Here is a 21,953-nt window from a genome sequence, read left to right as displayed (position 1 = left end):
ATAGCCCATGTTTTTTGAAATTTTGGAAAAAAAAGTTATGCTCGTTTCTCATCATTTTGGACCATGGGCTATAGCCCATATCGTACGGCATACTATAGCGCGCCGTTTTTCATCATTTTTGAAGATTTGAAAAAAATGACGAAATGACAAAAGCGATGGGTTATAGCCCATGTTTTTTGAAATTTTGGAAAAAAAAGTTAGCCTCGTTTCTCATCATTTTGGACCGTGGGCTATAGCCCATATCATACGGCATACTATAGCGCGCAGTTTTTCATCATTTTTCAGGATTTGAAAAAAATGACGAAATGACAAAAACGATGGGTTATAGCCCATGTTTTTTGAAATTTTGAAAAAAAAAGTTATGCTCGTTTCTCATCATTTTGGACCATGGGCTATAGCCCATATCATACGGCATACTATAGCGCGCAGTTTTTCATCATTTTTGAGGATTTGAAAAAAATGACGAAATGACAAAAACGATGGGTTATAGCCCATGTTTTTTGAAATTTTGGAAAAAAAAGTTAGCCTCGTTTCTCATCATTTTGGACCGTGGGCTATAGCCCATATCATACGGCATACTATAGCGCGCAGTTTTTCATCATTTTTGAAGATTTGAAAAAAATGACGAAATGACAAAAACGATGGGTTATAGCCCATGTTTTTTGAAATTTTGAAAAAAAAAGTTAGCCTCGTTTCTCATCATTTTGGACCATGGGCTATAGCCCATATCGTACGGCATACTATAGCGCGCCGTTTTTCATCATTTTTGAGGATTTGAAAAAAATGACGAAATGACAAAAACGATGGGTTATAGCCCTGTTTTTTGAAATTTTGGAAAAAAAAGTTATGCTCGTTTCTCATCATTTTGGACCATGGGCTATAGCCCATATCGTACGGCATACTATAGCGCGCCGTTTTTCATCATTTTTGAGGATTTGAAAAAAATGACGAAATGACAAAAACGATGGGTTATAGCCCATGTTTTTTGAAATTTTGGAAAAAAAAGTTAGCCTCGTTTCTCATCATTTTGGACCGTGGGCTATAGCCCATATCATACGGCATACTATAGCGCGCAGTTTTTCATCATTTTTGAAGATTTGAAAAAAATGACGAAATGACAAAAACGATGGGTTATAGCCCATGTTTTTTGAAATTTTGAAAAAAAAAAGTTATGCTCGTTTCTCATCATTTTGGACCATGGGCTATAGCCCATATCGTACGCCTGTAGGCTACCACAAAATGGTTAAAGCACTTTTTATTTACTTACAATGAAACCTTATTTTACATACAGCCCACAGGCAGGGTTGGCATGGCGCAGAGCAGAGGGCTGTTGACATTTACATATACTGTACATACATCAGCCTAGTGTTGGCAACATATTAATTTCATTTTCTAATCATCTGTCCATCCATCCAGGTTGTCTATGCCTACAACCAACCACAGAGCTCACACCTAAAGCTCCACTATGTCCCTTTTTTATAACTATAATAGAAACATTATGTCCCATACAAATAAAACAAGAATGACTCAGTCATAATTGCCAGCTGCAGAAAGCTCTCGTTTATGAACATCTATAATCAGTGTGTGTGCCGCAGCCTTTGTCTCAGTTCACGTTGCAGCGTTCAGAGTGTGCAGCCAATACGGCATCACGTTGCGGAAATGAAGGCAAGAAAGCATGACTGTATTTCACAAGCTTAATGTCCAACGTTGTTGCTTTCTGTCAAACTCAGGAGTCTTTGTAGTAGTTGTTGAAGTTGATGCGGAGCAGGAAGTCCTCTAAGTGAGGCTGGTAGCCTCTGTTTACCAGCTTGGTTACCACTGGAAGAAAAAAACTAACTTTAGTCACTACTAAGCATGAAAAACTAAACAAAGACTCACATGTACTGCCTATAAACCAACTGCAAGACGTTCGCCAGTTTGACACCCCTGATCTACTGTATACCTTGTTTTTTTTATTTTTCGAGGGGCGCTAGCCCCTCCTATATACAGGTTTAATGTTTGTTTTTAGTTCAATGTTTGTTTTAAAAACGCCATTGACAATAAAGATAATTTACTGTTTGTTTTGTCTCAATGTTTGTTTTACATCATCATGTTGTAAGATGATAAGAGCGCCCCTCACTTCACACAGGTGTGATTCTTTAAATAGCAAAAGTAGCAGATCTACAAGCTCAAAACATGTAGCTTTGTGCTGCATTTGGAGCTTGTGGATCTGCTACTTTTGATACTTGTGTGACACTGTAGTATGATCAATCAAGCCGGGCGTTACGTTACCAAAGAAAAGGGAAAATAAGAATATGGAGATAAGAGGTTTCTGCCTGACAGCAACAATATGTTCGATTTTTCGAAAACAAGCAGGGCCTGAAACTGCTCTCATCAGTAACCATAGATCTTCCACTTGAGAGAACTTCTCCTGTTTCATGTGTTTATTTCTTATTGGGCACAACAGTAAAATGTTTTATTTTGGTTTGCATTTTACCCTTTTTCGTCAACCAATTTAGTTGTTATGCCAATCCCTCCCATGATGAACACGGGCCAATTTTGTCCGTGTAGATTCTAGACGCTCGACAAAGTCGGATGCACAACGGTGGATTCAAACCCTCAGACTCTGCGGTGGTGGGTAGCTACTTTAGCACTGCGACACCCGATTTCTAATCACTCGTACCATGTTTTATATAATTGACAAAATGTAAATCACAGCTCTCTTCAGTGCCCAATTCACCCTTATCCCTTTAATCTGAGCCCAAGTGCAGTAACTACTGTACGTTTGGTTTTAATTTGTGTATCCTCAAATGATTCAAGATTTGGCGGGATAAACAGGATCAAGAACATACAATTAATGTAATATCACTTGTATAACCTATTTGGCTCACCAATTGAAACACTAATTATTTGCGTAGTTACTGCACTTTGGCTTTGTAGGGCTGTATGCTGCAGTCTGTACATAAATAAATACAAAGTTGGTTCAATGGAGAACAAACAAACAAACAAAAATCAAGTATGAATTCCAGTGAAATAAGCAGTTCAAGTGTCCTTTACCTTTGAAGAGGAAGTGAGAGTAGTACTTGAAGGTGTTGTAGGACTGCTGCATGGCAATGAAGCTGGGGTGTACTGCCTCCCCCTGCTGGCGGTCCCAGGGCAGTGCGATCAGCTGAGCGCGGAACTTGAGGATGAGACTGAAGATGCTGTGGATGATGTTCATGACGGGAGCAGCCTTCTCTGTCAGCAGACCCCTGGGAAGAGGCCGGGAGAAAGGGTGCAGATTTTAGACAACTCGAATGCTGAAATTAGAATGCCGAACAGTAAGAATTTTGTACATGATATGAGGTTTCCACTCGACAAAGACAATATTCAATTCAATTAGGGGGACCATACTTATGTTATAATTTAGCAGTGAAGTGCAACTTGGAAACTCACCTAAAGTCCCTATAAACCTGCACACACAGGATACTTACACCATCAATATACATTTAAATAAAACATTTACAGTAGAGAGGCTTCCAGAGCTTGGGAAACAATATCTAGTTATTTTGAATGCTAGACATTTGCAATATAAATTTATAGGACAATATTATACTCAAAATACTGGCGATGCAGTGTGTACATTTAGCAGCTTTCTCTGTTAGTAATGTCATAATTGTGAAGTTCCATCATAATAATGATATCTCTGCTGTAGGGAAGAAACCACCTTACTCCAAAATGTAAAATGTCAGGAAATTAAGAAAACCTTATATTTTGAAAACAAAGCAATACTGCCTCATCAAAGTGAGCGTTGTGACTTTATATATTGTCGATTTGTAGTACAGTACTTGAATGAGATTACTGAATGTATTACTTGAATGAGAGGGGGAGAGGTGGTGGAGTTAGTTGCTTTAACAGACACTTTAAGGGTCGAATGGAGGTTTTGTCCAAAGTGTTTTTTACTACTTTACTTTCTATTGTTTCAATATTTTCGAAACAACACCCAGATGTCAACATAATAATACTGATTTATGCCAAAAGAAATCAAAAACCTCAAGTTAGGAGGTTTCCTCCCGACAGCAACGAATGAAGAGAAAATAAATGTATATTGTTTAGATATGGAGTAATACGTAAATATGTTAAGACACTTAAATCATGTCACATTCCTCTCCTACCCTGGATTTGAACCCGCTTTGCTGACATGCTTGCTCAGGTGATACATTTAATCTTAACCATCAGGTCAAAATGTGTGTCAGATCCTGTGTTGAGGTGAGACATGACCTTTGACACGATCTAAAGGTCTCCATAGAGGAGACTAAATACAAGCACCTCAATTGAATAAGTCATCATATGTTAACACATATGTTACAGTGTCGCTTTAATGCCCACTGCGAATAGAAAATTCGATCTACAAGCTGAAAATGTGCAGCAGTGCAACGCATTGTGAGCTTGAGCATACATTGTACTATTTAGGATTTCCTTTTTTTTTTTTTAATTAAATTAAAACTCCAATTACTATACTGACATGCCCAAAAAGTGTCAAATGGTCCTATTGGAAAACAAAAGTAAATAGGATTTTTTTTGATCATCAACAGCAGTGGTTCCCCAAGTGGGGTCCAGGGACCCCCAGGGGTCCTTGAGAGAGTTGCAGGGGGTCCCGAGCTAAATGATAGTTAGGAATGGGTCTAGAACTCTGAGAGTGTACACTCTCAGAGTTAAATTAACAATATACAGTATTGTTAGTTAGATTTTACAATATACATTGGGGGTCCCAGACCCAGAGATAGAAATGCGATTAAATCGGGGACCGTAGCCTAATTCAGGTCAAACCGGGGGGCCCTTGAAATGAAAATGGTTGAAAATCACTGCTAGAGCTGTAAAAATCTTCTCTTATGGGGGTCCCTGGCATATATTTTCAAATCTGGGGGTCCGCAGGCAAATGAGTATCATTTTGGGGGTCCTTGACATGAAAGTTTGGGAACCCCTGATCAACAGATCAAAATGGCATGATGGATGGATGGACGGATGGATGCATGGGTGTGGTGCACGTGCGCTCCCTGGCCTCACCTGAAGATGGCTCTGTTGAGGTAGTCTGCGTGCATACGGTGGATGGCGTCCAGGTCGCTGGCGGAGGCCAGCTTGGCCGTGAACTCGCTCCAGGACACCTGCAGGATCTGGTTGGCGAGGTAGCCCTGGATCACCTTGACGAAGTGCTGCATCTCGTGTCTGTACAGCTGCAGCTGGCGGAACTGCGCGGAACGGCCGGCGCCTTTCACCAAGGCTGTGTGGCGGGGGGGCAAGGAGAACATGGCTGTGATTATAAATAGAAGAGCACTGGTTCTTGAAACCTGTTTGGCTTCTGTACTTGTTATTCAGAATTTTGTCTGTTTGTATTTTAACGCTACAGATCAGTAGGTTCATTCATGCAATGTTTGGTAATGTTTTATCATTAAATATGACAGTAAAATATAGTTTTTCCATTTTATACACATACACACTCTCACATAGTACCTCTGAGTACATGTACTCCTATTTGAGAAACACTGGCATAGAGCACTGGTTCTTGGCACTGGAAACGTTTTTAATTTCAAAGGATCCCAAGTTTGCAGGACACAGACCCCGAATTGATGCAATCTTCTGTCTCAGGGACACCAATCTACACTGTAAAGCCCTAACTCTGCACCACTGGCATACCTGTATAGCACTTGTTTCATGTCAAGGCCATTCACCTGTATTTGACAGCAGACGACTGATCTGAAAAGCTTTTGTGCCATGAGGACCTCCTCCGATAAGAGAAGATCTGTGTTAAAATAATACAAATGACCGTAGTCTTACCGTGCAACATGAAAATTCATGTCGGGTAGTCGTTAAAAGTTGATTTCTCCCTCTGCCATTTCCTCGTATTTCTAGTTTATTTAAAAAATGTCATGCAAAGTTGTCCAGTGCATAGCCTACTGCAGGCCTGGTTGACAACATTTAGAAGACATTTTGATGCTCTTGCTACTGAAATGATCGATTATGTATCTCTATGGGGGAGAAGGACAGCTTGACCCGTCTCCTCGCTGCTAACGTGCCTATTGGACAAGGACGGGTTGGGGAGGGACTTAGTGAAGGGCCTTCTAAATTGTCATGTCTGATTGTGGCCCTCAGATGACTAAATTCACAGACATTTTGTCCAACACTGTTACTTTTCAGGATTCAAATTCAAAAGTATCAAAAGTAGCAGATCTACAAGCTTTTGAATCTGCTACTGTGGATCCGATGCTTTGATACTTTTGTGTTACGCTGTAGTGTGATCAAGGGCTTTAAATTACGGAAAAAACACTAAAGGTTAAAATACGGAGATACTGTAAGAGGTTTCTACCTGAGAGCAACGATATAGTAGTATGTACAGATATAGTAGTATGTACAGTAAAACATTATTTGACACTTTTGGTTGTTGAAAAACAGCTTCTAACCATTATTTGACACTTTTGGTTGTTGAGAAACAGCTCCTAAAACATTATTTGACACTTTTGGCTGTTGAAAAACAGCTTCTAACCATTATTTGACACTTTTGGTTGTTGAGAAACAGCTCCTAAAACATTATTTGACACTTTTGGCTGTTGAAAAACAGCCAAAAGTGAAACTTTAACCCAATTAGACCTGAGGACGATTCTACAAATGCCTTCTAAATCCTGACAGTTTTCTGGAAAAACCTATATTTCTATGTCAGTCGTTCTCAAACATTTTCATGTCAATCAAGGGACCCCCAGAATTATCTGTATTTGGCCGCAGACTCCCATCTGAAAATATATGTTGTTCCAGGGACTTGAACATTTGAACATTTGAAGATTTGAGTTAAACACGTTCGCTCTGAAAGAATATACAGTATATTCAAAGATTTGCGCCACATTAAAAAAAAAAGTGCTTGTAGATCTGCTATTTTTCAACAGCTAAAGTATAACATAACACCAAAAGGGGTTCCTCACCCGTCCTCTTGAGGTGGAACCACACGTCCCGCAGGCTCCACACCATGTGTTTGAGCTGCAGCAGGAAGGAGAACAGACGGTTGTACTTGTTCATGCAGCTGTCTGTGATGATGATGTTCAGCGGCCAGTCCACCTGGGAGAGAGAGACAGAGAGAGAGACAGATACAGAGAGAGAGAGAGAGAGAGAGACAGAGAGCGAGAGAAGAAAACTTTAGAGGTGACGTGTTCTCTTACAGTGAATCCCCCGTGGGAGAGGGTTATCGCACCGTCTCGCCCTCCATTTATTAAAAAAATATTTTTGCCTTTTCTTTTCTATTCTATTTATCACTTCCTTGCGTTCAGTTATGCAAATAGATTTTAAAAAAGCAGACGGAGAGAGGGAGAGTGAGGGGGAGTGAGAGGGAGAGAGGGGGGGAAGAGAGAGAGAGAATACATTGGGGGAAGGCAGAAGTAAAGTGATAGGTGAATAAATATGGGGAATTGGGTGGGGGATGGTTTAAGGCCTTGCACGGCAGCATAGCATTGCCGATCTACAACCTCGCATTGCGAGCTTGTAGATGGTCTATTTCCCATTATGCGACACGACGGGCAAACCGGTGTGTCCGAAGTACAAATCAGGCACAAGGAGACCGTGATGAAAGGGCAGAGCAGAGGAAACGTGAAGAGGAGAAGACAGAGTGGTGGTGAGATTAAAGAGCCGAGATGGATGCAAGATAACATGTACAGAGAGAGGAAGATTAAAAACACAGTGTTGAGGTGAGGAGAGGATAGCAGAGAGTCAGACAGTAGTGTTGAGGTGAGGAGAGGATAGCAGAGAGTCTGACAGTAGTGTTGAGGTGAGGAGAGGATAGCAGAGAGTCAGACAGTAGTGTTGAGGTGAGGAGAGGATAGCAGAGTCAGACAGTAGTGTTGAGGTGAGGAGAGGATAGCAGAGAGTCTGACAGTAGTGTTGAGGTGAGGAGAGGATAGGATAGCAGAGAGTCAGACAGTAGTGTTGAGGTGAGGAGAGGATAGCAGAGTCAGACAGTAGTGTTGAGGTGAGGAGAGGATAGCAGAGAGTCAGACAGTAGTGTTGAGGTGAGGAGAGGGTAGCAGAGAGTCAGACAGTAGTGTTGAGGTGAGGAGAGGGTAGCAGAGAGTCAGACAGTAGTGTTGAGGTGAGGAGAGGGTAGCAGAGAGTCAGACAGTAGTGTTGAGGTGAGGAGAGGATAGCAGAGTCAGACAGTAGTGTTGAGGTGAGGAGAGGATAGCAGAGAGTCAGACAGTAGTGTTGAGGTGAGGAGAGGGTAGCAGAGAGTCAGACAGTAGTGTTGAGGTGAGGAGAGGGTAGCAGAGAGTCAGACAGTAGTGTTGAGGTGAGGAGAGGGTAGCAGAGAGTCAGACAGTAGTGTTGAGGTGAGGAGAGGATAGCAGAGTCAGACAGTAGTGTTGAGGTGAGGAGAGGATAGCAGAGAGTCAGACTTACAGTAGTAGCCTGGTAAGAACAGTCTGGGAGAATCAAAAATGTTCACAAAAAACACACTTTTTCGCAACTTTTCCCACACTGTTTTCTAATTCTCACAATTTTGCCACATACTGTAAATTCACATTAAAACTCCTGTATATTTCCATATTCCATCGCAAAATCAATTATCTTTTTTCTGGGAGGGACTGATAAGACATCGACCACCAATCTGATCACGTAACACGTCAGTCAGATGGGTGGACCGTCAGGACACGTGGGTACTGATCCAGAAATGGTTGGGAAGAGGGACTGTTGAGAGTCAAGAGGTTGTTAGGAAGGAAGAGATAAAAGGGAGGAGGGAGCGATGCCGAAGGACAGACAGGATAGTGGAGAGAGAGAGAGAGTAAAAGACAAAGTGAGATGAAGACAATGTGTGTGGGGGACATTACTCACTGTTCTTGGCACCCCAAACTCCAAAATCCAATCAATCTGAGAGTATCAAGCACTTTACTTGACAAGCTCATTTTCACCCCCACGGTAGTCCGTCACTATGTGACAGCTTGTCACATTAAAGCCGTCACTGAGTTTCATTCATGGTGGGGGGGCTGGCGCATTACGCTGGCATGCACACACACACACCAATCCATTTCAAACTTTTTATCTACTCATGCCAGGGCAGGGGCAATACGTCTTCAAATCAATATCACGATTATTGCAAGCTTTTGCCTCGATCGCGATTCATGGATGATTATATAAAACTATCAGATCTACAAGTCCACAACATGTTGTGATGCAACACATTGGGAGCATGTAGATCGGCAATTTTCTTTTTTTAAAGATTTATTTTGAAGCTTTTATGCCCTTATTGACAGTAGGTTGACAGGAAATGGGGAGAGAGAGATGAGGAGTGACACGCAGCTAAGGCCGTCGGGATCAGGAACCTAGATCGGCTAGTTTCGCATGCCACAGAGTTACGTGTTTTTTTTTGGCGATAATAAAAAGGGCCGTTGCCTTTTAACGTCTCACCAGATCCCTATGGGGCGAGACAAACATCTATTAGGACTTTTTGAGTCGATTCTTTGATATATAATAAGGGGGAAAATATCAAAGAAAAACCGGCTTCTCGATTAACATACAGGAGGATGTCGATTGTTGATTCTAAATATTGGTTACTTTCAATATATTTCCCATTAATAACGTAGTTCCAGGCTTATAACGTAGTTCCAGGCAGTGCAGTGAGTGCGTTTTTACCTTGTAACATAGTTCCAGGCAGTGAGTGCGTTTTTTATCCCACAATTTTGTAACCAATTTTTTCACCCCTGTGTCAATTATCTAATTGACACCGCCAACCTGGGGAGAGCAACGGACTTAACTCATGCTTCCTTCATGCTTGAGTGTCCAAGTTGCTCCTTTACACCTGACAGGGGGGAGTTTCCCTGGTTGGACGTAGCGCGTGGAAGGAACACGTTATTCCAACCAGTTCCTTTCCCCTCCATCAGGCGCCCCGGCTGGCCAGGGGGAGGCAGTTTAGAGACCAGGATTACTGCATGTTTTTTGTGAGGGTACCTACTAGGGGACACGGGGAGAACATGCAAACTCCTTTCACCAACCCCGCCTTGGGTATGGAGGAGGAAACACGCCGCCAGCACCCACAGTGCCCCGAGCGGGAATCGAACCCAGGACCTTCTAGCTGTGAGGCGACAGCACTACCAACTGTGCCACCGTGCCCCTAGTGAGTGCGTTTTTACCTTGTAACGTAGTTCCAGGCAGTGCAGTGAGTGTGTTTTGACCTTGTAACGTAGTTCCAGGCAGTGCAGTGAGCGTGTTTTGACCTTGTAACGTAGTTCCAGGCAGTGCAGTGAGTGTGTTTTAACCTTGTAACGTAGTTCCAGGCAGTTCAGTGAGTGCGTTTTAACCTTGTAACGTAGTTCCAGGCAGTGCAGTGAGTGCATTTTAACCTTGTAACGTAGTTCCAGGCAGTGCAGTGAGTGCGTTTTAACCTTGTAACGTAGTTCCAGGCAGTTCAGTGAGTGCGTTTTAACCTTGTAACGTAGTTCCAGGCAGTGCAGTGAGTGCGTTTTAACCTTGTAACGTAGTTCCAGGCAGTTCAGTGAGTGCGTTTTAACCTTGTAACGTAGTTCCAGGCAGTGCAGTGAGTGCGTTTTAACCTTGTAACGTAGTTCCAGGCAGTGCAGTGAGTGCGTTTTAACCTTGTAACGTAGTTCCAGGCAGTTCAGTGAGTGCGTTTTAACCTTGTAACGTAGTTCCAGGCAGTGCAGTGAGTGCGTTTTAACCTTGTAACGTAGTTCCAGGCAGTTCAGTGAGTGCGTTTTAACCTTGTAACGTAGTTCCAGGCAGTGCAGTGAGTGCGTTTTAACCTTGTAACGTAGTTCCAGGCAGTTCAGTGAGTGCGTTTTAACCTTGTAACGTAGTTCCAGGCAGTGCAGTGCATTTTTACCTTGTAGCGCAGTTCCAGGCAGTTGAGGGAGTCGGGGGCGTGCGGATGAAAGGTCTCGGGCAGGAAGCGCAGAGCGAAGGTGAAGTTGGCGGCCTGTGCGATGTCTCCGTGGAGGCTGTACTGCAGGGCCTTGCTCAGTATGTTGTTCAGCACCAGAGGAGTCAACAGCTCGCCTGGAGTCTGACCGCTGGCCAGCTAGGGGAGGCCACACACACACACAGACGAATGAACGCTAAAATATATGACACAGATGCATTCCCGTTTTTAATGGGTTGTTAATAAACCATTTACTGTAGACCTGAGGCTCATTCTAAAAATGTCTTCGAAATCAGTTTTCTGATAAAGTTATGTTGCTATATCAGTGGTTCATAAACCTTTTCAACATTATATAATTGTTTAAATTAGAATTCCATTACAAAATGTTATGAAACTCTTTTTTGTCATTCTATGAATTGCCCACTCAGGGGAAGGAGAAGACAAGGACAGACATTTGGTATCCTCTCTCGTCTTTCCCCTGGATGACCATACACTTAAAAACCACCACCACATATTCTGCAATGCAACCTTTTGACACTGGCAATGGTGACGCCGGAAACAAAAGTAAGACGGTGGAAACAAACGGTGCCTCACCTTCTCAAAGAGCAGGTCACTGAGGGACTGGGCGAACTCTCCGTCCTCCATCAGCAGGAAGTGACGCAGGGCCTCAAAGTGTCTCTCCATCCCCAACTCCACAAAGAAGTAGTCCACCACCGCCTTGTTGACCAAAGACACGCTGGAGAGAGAGAGAACAGACAGAGGGGGATACCGGTATATATGTGTGTGTGTTAACCCATTTAGGCCTGACCTTGAAATTAATAATAATAAATAATCTTCTAAATCCTCCAGTTCTCTGAAATAAAAATGTTCACGATTTTTCAAAAATAGCAGACCTACAAGCTCGTAACACGCCACTCGGCGCCCAGCAAACAAAGTGCCCAGTGGATGGGAGCTTGTTTTCTGTGTACACATTGGGGACCTCATGTTTTGTGATTTACGGTTATGTGTTCTTATAGAAGCAGTGACAACACATAAATCTGTGTGCTGAGGAATCAATTGGCATAGCGAATAAAATTGGGGAGAAAGAGGGGTAAAAAAACCCTATGTTAATCTCTATTTTTGGCCCCACTAGCAATATCCAATAAGCTCACGTCCCACAGGCGGCAAATGGGTGAGATAGACTATACTGTTAGTCTAATCCCTAGATTAGATCCACCACTATGTATTAAGGATAATAAGGGCTTATAGCACATCGCAGTATTAAATTGCTTTCCGGTTTATTCAAGTTTTGGTATTTCCCACAATATAGATTACAGAGTGAGCGAGCCACATGTATCAGATCGACTGTGCTGAGAACTTGTTAAAAGGCCTGACCTCTGTTTCCGGTTGGAGGGAATTTGAGGGATACAGACAAAAAGCAGCGACACCACTAGCCAAATGCCAGTACTCTAACGCTAACAGCAGTGGTGTAACGTTAAGTAACATTTACTCACATACTAGTGTTTCCAATTTTCAGTACTTTTACTTCTAATCCGCCAGAGGGAATTGAGTGACACACAGAATAGAAGCAGTGTGACACCACTAGCCAAATTCCAATAGTCTAACTCCGATTCTACAAATGCCTTCTAAAACTGTTTTGTGCCAAGGATCCCCCAACTCCAGTCCAGAGGAATTGAGCAGGTTGGACTCATAGCCACAACATGATGCCAATACAAACATGTTCTGCCTACTTGCGTCCTCCCTGCTCTACATCATACATGGGCAACTGGCGGCCTGGGGGCCGCATGTTCTGACCTGAGATCAGATTCTATAAATGTCTTGTACATCCAGACAGTTTTCTGAAAAAGCTATGTTTCTATGTCAGTCGTTCTTCGATTTTTCAAAAATAGCAGACATACAAGCTCGTAGCGCGCCACTCGGTGGTGCGCTATGAGCTTGTAGATCTGCTATTTTTCAATAGCTAAAGAATAACATAATGCATAACACCAAAAGGGGTTCCCGCCCAAAATGGGTTAATCCATTTAGACCTGACAGTTTTCTGAAATACCTGTTTCTATATCAGTGGTGCTCAATATTTCATGTCAAGGACCCCAAAAATGATATGTAATTGGCCGCTGACCCCCATCTGAAAATATGTAAAACATTCGCTGTGAAAGAATATATATTGAAAGATTTGCCCCACATTTTCACGATTTTTCAAAAATAGCAGACCTACAAGCTTGGTGCCGCGCTATGAGCTTGTAGTTCTGCTATTTTTCAATTTTTAAAACACCAAAAGGGGAAAGTGGGCCGCAAGTTAATATCGTAATACTGAAATAGTATTGATTCCAGTTGTTGCTTAATGAATAGAATAGTATTAATAATAGTATTTTATTTATGTCCAATGTATTTGTATTTAGTTCATAAAGTTAACATAACTATAATTTAAGGCATTTCAAAAGCATTTGAAATTAAATAACTAATATATGTACATTTTCAGGATTCCAATTCAAAATTAGCAAAAGATTATTTAGAATTTCAATTCAAATATAGCAAAAATCGGCTATTTTTGCTACGACATGAATATGCAATGTGGCCCTCTGGAGTTTTGTGTAGAAATGTAGTGGCCCAATCCATGGTCAAAGTTGCCCACCCCTGCAATATATGTTGTACTGGACTCTGTATCTTCTCTATGGACTGAGCAGTTTGACATACATTCTCCCACAGGCAGTCACCCACGCACTATAAACTGTGTGCTTGTGTAAATACAGATGAAATCATTATTTTATGTGTTGCTTCAGTTGCTTCAGTTGAGTTTAATCAAGTGGGACACTTTCACTCTCAGACCGTTGGTACAACCGTTATGTTTACATGGTCAGGAGTGTCGGAAACCAGGGCTGTCATGATTACACATTTGTTGTCAATTAATTGTCACAAAAATAATTGTGATTAACGATTTAATTGTGTTTTTGGCATTCAACATTGGAATGTGAATACAAATTTAATTTCTGGTTTTTCGGTTTCTTCATCAATTAATCACAAATGGGACAGGGCCGATATGACAAATAACTTGAATATACAAATAAATTAATGACGCATTTAATAGTATCTATTAAAGATCTGATATTTCCGATATTTCTTGGAAAGATTTTGAACATGGAAACGATGATGACAATTACGCACAATAATTATGATTATCTCAAATAATTGATTAATGTATCCTAAAATAAATGCGCCACGTCTCTGCGTACGTGCGTCCGTCCGTGCGTGCAAAGCAATGAGACGAGCCTAGTAGGTGCTCACTATTACCTGTATTTAGAAATGCCAAAGGAGGTGAGGTGTGTATAGCCGGATGCTAGAGTAGGAACCATACAACACACATTGGTTGTTGTAGCACAATTACGTTTACAGTAAGGTCAGAAGCCATAGAGTCTCTAGACAACGAGAGACAACTCATTGAATTTACCTGTAAACAATGTCTGAGAGAGATAGTCAGATGGAAGGAGATAGTTGAGATATATAGATAGGGAGAGAGGGAGAGAGAGAGAGAGAGAGAGAGAGAGATGAGAAAGAGCTGAGCACACAGCATCCACAGAGGCTTTTTGGATGATTGAGGTCAGCACTGCAGAAAACTGCAGCCAATACAGCAAACACGCACACGCACACACACACACACACACACACACACACACACACACACACACACACACACACACACACACACACACGACTATTTCTAACATTTCCACTCACATGACAGTGCGGCACGATTAAGGTGAAGTCTTTTGAACAGAGAGATCAGTGATAGCAACACGGTGAGTTCACAGTGTCAAGTGTTCAGATGAAAAAGAGCTGCCTAGTGCATTTTGCTGAAAATTAAAGGCGCAACATCCTCCAAATCTAAGACCGCCCAGACAGCGGTACAGGTCATATCATAACCTCATTACTTCAGGCTAAGCAAGGAACAATCATCACTTGAAGACATGTGGCGGATGGGTTGGGTCAGCAATCTCGAGACGACAGACACGATTTATCGCGATTGATAAAAGTAGCCCACGCATTCATAAGCCTGGAAACCAGACGAATCTGCCAGAGCTAAGAAAATAAATAGCAGCGATATGTTGTCTGGCCATGCCAGGCTAACACGTCAGATGCAAATTATGCATGCACTCAAAAAAGTTTAATTATTCTCAACTTTTTTAAAGTGGTCCCGTCCGCTCATCCCCAAAAAGCACACAGGCCAACAGCTCCGTCCTTTTAAAGGCCATTTATATATTTCTTAACAAAGAAAATCAACGCCTGTTGATCCCAGGATCCACACGGATACGTTGTTACTCAAATGTGGATCTCGGACTTCATTTGGCCTGCCACTTACATCAGTCATCTAAAGTATGTCGTATCTATGATGTACGTCGTGTACCACTACACATTTGGGCAAGGTTTCAGTTTGTCAACATGACGAACCATGTCAAACCCTGACCGTATTGATTTCATTTAAGAAGGTACAAACTGATAGGACCTCATCCTGTACTTCCTTGGAATGCGACACAAAAGTGACTCTTTCGCATTCTCAAAAGAGACACTTCATGGCATTCAATTAACTCTGTGCCAGATTGACATGGGCGGCTGACAGCAGGATATTATTTTGTCATGAGCTTGAAGAGATTGGATTGTTTTTAGCAAGCAAAAATGTGATGCGAGTGCGAATTAACTTAAGTTTATGATATAGTTTGTCTGATATATCAGACAAAACTGTCAACTTGTCACACTCCATTTTAATCTTCCATCTGTCAACTCCAGTGGAGTGGGTGGATTTAAAAAGGTCTGTCTGGACCCTGTCAAATGACAAGTGGAAGGTAATGAGAAGTCTAAAGGTCTGTCTGGACCCTGTCAAATGACAAGTGGAAGGTAAAGGTCTGTCTGGACCCTGTCAAATGACAAGTGGAAGGTAAAGGTCTGTCTGGACCCTGTCAAATGACAAGTGGAAGGTAAAGGTCTGTCTGGACCCTGTCAAATGACAAGTGGAAGGTAAAGGTCTGTCTGGACCCTGTCAAATGACAAGTGGAAGGTAATGAGAAGGTAAAGGTCTGTCTGGACCGTCAAATGACAAGTGGAAGGTAATGAGAATCCTGATCATGCATTGTGTTACACTGCAACACACACTGAGCAACAGCATCGGTGGCTTTGACGTGGTAGAAAAATAGCCGCTAAAAGCGAAAACACCAGTATTTCCCCTTCAAAACCAGGTGCTTGCTTCTCTTTGAATGACTCTTAAGGTGACTTCAGACCAAACAAACTTGTTCAGACTAGTTCAAGACTATACTTAAAACTTCCAGACTAGCATTTTTGTATCAGCACAAAACCAGTCTGCAGACGAAACATTATTTTTCCCCACGCAAATTGCAGAAAGCAGCCTGCAGCGCTGGTTTGAAGTGTTGACAGTAATGCTTATTATAGGGCTAGTTTTCCTGTAACTTAATATTCATAGTTGCCCGTTGCTTTAGTTTGTTATTTCTGAAGTGTAGTTGCTTATTTGGGCTTGCTTTCATGATTCTTTTAACAAGTAGCTGATGTAATACGGCTCAAGTAGTGAAACTGGTTGCTTCTTTTGGATTTGTTTTCATAGACCTGGTCACTTGTTTCACTCACAGAATCTGGCAAAACAGAGCTTCTCACCAAAACAAACAAAGATAGCTGTAGAGGCAAACTCAAACTTTACTTTGCCTCTCGGCTGGGCACATGCATACAGAGACTGTTTGTGACGCGTATATATTATATTGTCCAGGCATTGACTGCTGTATAGGGTGAGGTTCCCATTTATTGTACAGGTTCTGTAATACAGCAGTTTTGTTATGCAAAATACAGTGATACGGTAAAAACCGTGTGATCTCTTGTGCCCATACCTTCCAAACCATTCAACCTGGCTTGTTGCACCTGTGTCATTATGTCAATCCTGTGTGACACACACCCCCCATGGTGAACCCGCCCATCAAACGGGTTAAAGGCACAGACAGGCAGAAATGGCTCCTTCACCCCGGCCCCTAATTGCGAATATGAAGCAATTATCAAAAGGGAGCCATAGTTCAATATTAAGTCATGTCCATTATTACAGTGCTTCTTGAAGCAGGAAGAGCTTGGATATGGGCCGCTCCAACTGCCCTGTCCTTGTCTTCAACTGTACTGAACGTACAAATCCTTTCTTGTCCGGGAAGGTCCTTGTCACCTTTCCCATGATCCATGATCCACGAGGAGCATTTTGGTCCATGACAACAACAATGTCCCCTGTCATGTAACTCCTGTGAGGCTTCGTCCACTTTTGTCGTTCCTGCAGTAGCGGCAAGTACTCCCTTGTCCACCTCTTCCAAAACAGGTCAGACAGATACTGAACCTGTCTCCATCGTCTCCTGATATAAAGATCGTTCTCTTGAAAGAGTCCGGGTGAGAGAAGGGGTTTCCCTTTGAGCAACAGGATATGATTTGGAGTGAGAGCCTCTAAATCATTGACATCATCAGAAACTTTGGTTATGGGGCGGTCGTTTAGAATAGCCTCAACTTCGCACAAGATAGTGTGAAGGCTTTCATCATCCAGTGATTGTTGTCGTAAAACAGAAAACAATACCTTCCTAACCATTCTGATGAGCCGCTCCCAGACACCGCCATGATGGGACGCGGCGGGGGTGTTAAAGGTCCAATTAATACCCCTTTTCAGGAGCGCACTTTGAATCTTGCTGTGATCTAAAGCAGTGACGGCCTCTCTTAACTCTCGCTCTGCTCCAACGAAATTTGTGCCGTTATCCGAACGCAAATGCTGCACTTGGCCTCTGCGACACATGAACCTCCTTATGGCATTAATACAGGAGTCTGTAGTCAGAGTGTAAGCAATCTCCAAATGTATGGCCCTGCTAGCCATGCAGGTGAAAATCACCCCGTACCTCTTGACCATAGCACGCCCTCTCTTGACCTCAATAGGCCCGAAGTAGTCCACTCCAACATTGGTGAAAGGAGGTAGGTCTGGAGTAATTCTTTCAATTGGCATGTCAGCCATTTTCTGCTCACTTGGCTGTCCTCGATACCGTCGACAGACTACACAGTCAGATATCACCTTCCGACAGGCAGAGTTAGCATTGGTGATCCAGTATTTCCGTCGCAATGTTGAGAGCATGTGGTTTCTACCCGCATGTCCAAGTTGTCTGTGAATGTACTGCAGAATGAGGTGTGAAATATGTGTACCTTTGGAGAGTATTGCAGGATGTTTCGACTCTTCCGGTAAAGCTGCCCGACTGAGTCTTCCACCTACTCGCAGTAGACCATCCTTTAACACAGGATCCAATTTACAGATGGTACTGGTTTTCCTTACACCAGATGCTCCACCTTCCAATGAAGTAATTTCTTCACCAAAGGATTCCTGCTGACTGAAACGGATGATAGTAGATTCTGCTCTGTACAAGTCACTTACGGACAGCGACTGACCTCCAACTGCAGCTCGAACCTTTCTCATCGCTTCTTCTACCATTTCTGGCTGTGTGGAAGTTCCATTGACAGATAAAGAAGTAACAACTTCATTCCTCTTTTTCCTCAACTCCAGAAGAATGCCTTTGAGCTTAAGGAACCAAGCGACTGAAGTCCTGAGTTTAGTCCACCCAGAAAAGTACTTCATGAGCTTGATAGTTGCACCTTCGGTTTCTGTGATGACAGCATTCACTATCAGCTCTCTTTTAATCTCTGGATCATCTGCAGAAATAGGCCGTGGTTCAAAAGGTCTTGGCCAGTCCGTCTCTGGCTTTCGCAGAAAGTCTGGGCCTGAAATCCACCTTTTGCATGCTATGAAGTTATCAGCAGTCAAACCTCTGGAGGCCTCATCAGCCGGATTATTCTTTGACCTGACGTACCTCCACTGAACGACCTTTGTTGCATCCCTTATAGCAGCCACTCTGTTTGCCACAAAGGTGTGGAACCGCTTGATGTCATTATGAATGTACTTCAGCACTGTCTGACTGTCAGTCCAGAAGCAGGACTCCTCCAACTCAAGTGGCAATTCGTTCCTCAGCATCTTGTCAACTTTAACGGCTAACACAGAGGCGGTAAGTTCAAGACGAGGGATTGTTGTCTGTTTTAATGGAGCAACTCTGGCTTTGCCCAACATGAAAGCAAGGTGAACATCTTCATCCTGGTTCTCCATCCTGATGTAAGACACTGTGCCATAACCATGGTCACTGGCATCTGCAAAATGATGCAACTGCACCTGTATGGGTCCTCTGAAGCCATGTGGTTTAATGCAGCGATCAACCTTCAATTCTTCCAACTTTTTCAGGTCCAGCAGCCATTCGTTCCACTGCTGTGAGAAGGCCTGAGGAATAGGGTCATCCCAGGACATGTTTTTTCTACACATTTCTTGCAACAGTAATTTTGGTACCAAGGTGAATGGTGCTAAGAATCCCAGTGGGTCGTAGATGGAACTAACAATTGAAAGGATCCCACGTCTTGTGTGTGGTCGGGTTTCCACCGCTGGCTTGAACATGAAAGCATCACTTTCAGCGCACCAATTCAAACCAAGTGCCGTCTCCACTGGCAAATCTTCTTGCTCCAAGCATAGATGTCTGGTTATTTTTGACCGCTTTGCTTCAGGAATAGATGATAGTACAGCCCGACTGTTGCTTGTCCATTTAACTAACTGAAATCCCCCTCTTGAGCATATGTCAGTTAGGTCCATTACCAACTGGGTTGCTTGTTCTTCTGTGGGTTCGGATTTTAGACAGTCATCCACGTAAAAGTTGTTATGGATGGTATTTGTCACCTCTACATTGAATTCGTCCTTGTTGTCCACTGCATTCCTTCTCAAAGCGTAGTTGGCACAGCTTGGTGAAGAAACTGCTCCAAAGATGTGAACTCTCATTCTGTGTTCCGCTGGGCTCTGTGAGGTGTCTCCTTGTGGCCACCACAGGAAACGCAGAAAATTCACATGCTTTTCTGACACCTTTACTTGATGAAACATGGCCTGGACATCAGTCATTAGGGCAATGTTCTCTTGTCTAAATCTTGTCAAGACGCCAAAGAGAGAGTTGGTGAGATCGGGACCTTGCAAAAGCCGACAGTTCAATGAGGTTCCTTTAAACACTGCCCCACAGTCAAAGACTACCCTCAGGGTTTTCTTTTTTGGATGATACACCCCATGATGAGGGAGATACCACAGACTGCCGTCCTTGCCTTCCACCTGGTCTTGAGGTACCACTTCTGCATATCCATTCTTGATCATATCCGTGAGGAATGCTGTATACTCCTCCTGGTATGCTTTATCCCTCATGAACTTCCTTTTGAGACTTTGCAGGCGCTGTTCAATTACACACCTATTGTTTGGCATGTTGACGTGATCTACTTTAAAGGGCAAGTCCATGCAATAATGACCTTCCAGCATGCATGTTGATTTCTGTAGGATTTCCATAAACTTCAGGTCCTCTCTGGACATCTCCTGCTTTTCCTCCAGTACCTTCTCATTGAAGTCTTGGTTATACTGGGAAACCAACAACTCCTCCAGCTTGACGATAGAGATCCTGTTGGCATATATGGTTGTACCGTTTCCCTGGCAACCATTATTGCCCCTCAAAGGGCCGTTGATGACCCACCCCAATAGGGTCCTCACTGCATAGGGTCCGTCACCAGGGCTGTTTATTACTTCCCAGGGTTCCATGAGTTTTGACGCATTCGTCCCGATCAACATTTCAATGTCAGCGTCTAATTCTGGGATTTTGATGGCCTTTAGATAGTCCCATTTGTCTATATCTTTCTGTGTGGGAATATTACTCCTTGAAACAGGGATAGTATGATGAGTGAACATCTCTGGGAGCTCCACAAATTGGTTGCCATCCAACCTAGACACCTCCAGTCCTGTAAAGATTTCACTCTTAACAGCACTATCCTGGCCCATCGTGCGCAGTAGGATGTTGGTTTTTGTACCCTGCAAATTCAATTTTTCCATTAGGTGATTTGTGCAAAAGGTTGCTGTACTTCCAGGATCCAAGAAAGCATACGTCTGCAGCACCTTATCTCCCTTCTTAGATTTTATTTGCACAGGCACGATGGAAAGTGTGCTGTCTTGGTCTCCGGCCCCAGTACAACCATATGCTTGGAGGGAGACAAGTGCGCTACTAACTGGTCTTTCCTGTGTCTCGTCTCTGTGGATATGCAGAATCGTTGGATGTTTTAAATTACACTCATCACAAGTCAGACGAGCTCTACATTGCTTATTTATATGTCCTGCATTTAGGCATCCGAAACAAATTCCTTTTATTTTTAGAAATTCTATTTTCTCCCTTTGAGAAATTGCATTTAGTGTTGAACACCGGAATAATGGATGTCTCTCTCCACAGTACAGACAGGACTCTGAGGCTTGCTCCTGTGATGTTATGGACTCAGGGGTTGCAATATGGTTGGTAGCTGTGATTGTTGTTGCAAAACTGCTTTCTTTTATGTAACTCCTGGGTAGCTGTCTGCTTCGGCTTACAGTCTGTTGTGAGGTGCTTGGTCGTGCATCTGAAATATCTCCAAAAAGGGGATGTGTCAAGACCCTTACTTGGTTCTCCAGAAATTTCACCATGTCGGGAAATGTGGCCCTGTATCCTCGTTGGTCCTGAATCGCACAAGCCTGAGACCTCCATCTTTCCCGCAGCTTATATGGAAATTTCAGCATGACCTGCCTCATGTTTGATGGGATGTCCATCTCCTCCATATATTGGATCTCCATCATAGCATTGCAGCACCCTCTTAAGAACAATGCAAATTCCTGCAGTGCTTTAACATCCTCAGCTTTAATAGGGGCCCATCCAAAAGCTTTATCCATATAGGCTGTGGCTATTACATATTCATTGCCAAAGTGCTCTTTCAACAATGCCTTTGCCCTTTCATAGCCTTCTTGTGGAAGCATATGTAGGCAGCTCCTCACCAGCTCTCTGGGCTGCCCCCTGGTGTACTGCTCCAAGTAATGTAGACAGTCTTGGTAACTGCTTGCCTTTGCTTCGACACAATGTTCAAAGGTCCTGATAAATGAAGTACACTGTAATGGATCACCATCAAACACTGCTATGTCTCTTTGTGGTAGAGTGGATGCCATTTG

The 21,953-nt window shown here is 42.9% G+C and overlaps 1 protein-coding gene across 1 annotated transcript in view; it reads right to left on the bottom strand.

Annotated features, from left to right (window-relative positions):
• Positions 1 to 1,289: 1,289 nt before the first annotated feature.
• Positions 1,290 to 21,953, bottom strand: part of tubgcp6 (tubulin gamma complex component 6) — a 50,575-nt gene continuing 29,911 nt past the window's right edge. Inside the window, exons 23-28 of the mRNA XM_080760763.1 lie at positions 11,462 to 11,603; positions 10,832 to 11,026; positions 6,930 to 7,062; positions 5,026 to 5,239; positions 3,037 to 3,230; positions 1,290 to 1,818 (exon numbers count right to left, since the gene is read on the bottom strand). Coding sequence (XP_080616889.1) covers positions 1,727 to 1,818; positions 3,037 to 3,230; positions 5,026 to 5,239; positions 6,930 to 7,062; positions 10,832 to 11,026; positions 11,462 to 11,603 — 970 coding nt within the window. The 3' untranslated portion in view covers positions 1,290 to 1,726. The remainder of the gene's footprint in view (positions 1,819 to 3,036; positions 3,231 to 5,025; positions 5,240 to 6,929; positions 7,063 to 10,831; positions 11,027 to 11,461; positions 11,604 to 21,953) is intronic.

This window comes from Protomyctophum bolini (genome assembly GCF_963924005.1).
Source record: "Protomyctophum bolini genome assembly, chromosome: 4".
Classification (NCBI taxonomy): domain Eukaryota; kingdom Metazoa; phylum Chordata; class Actinopteri; order Myctophiformes; family Myctophidae; genus Protomyctophum; species Protomyctophum bolini.
This window is presented reverse-complemented; position numbering and strand designations above follow the sequence as displayed.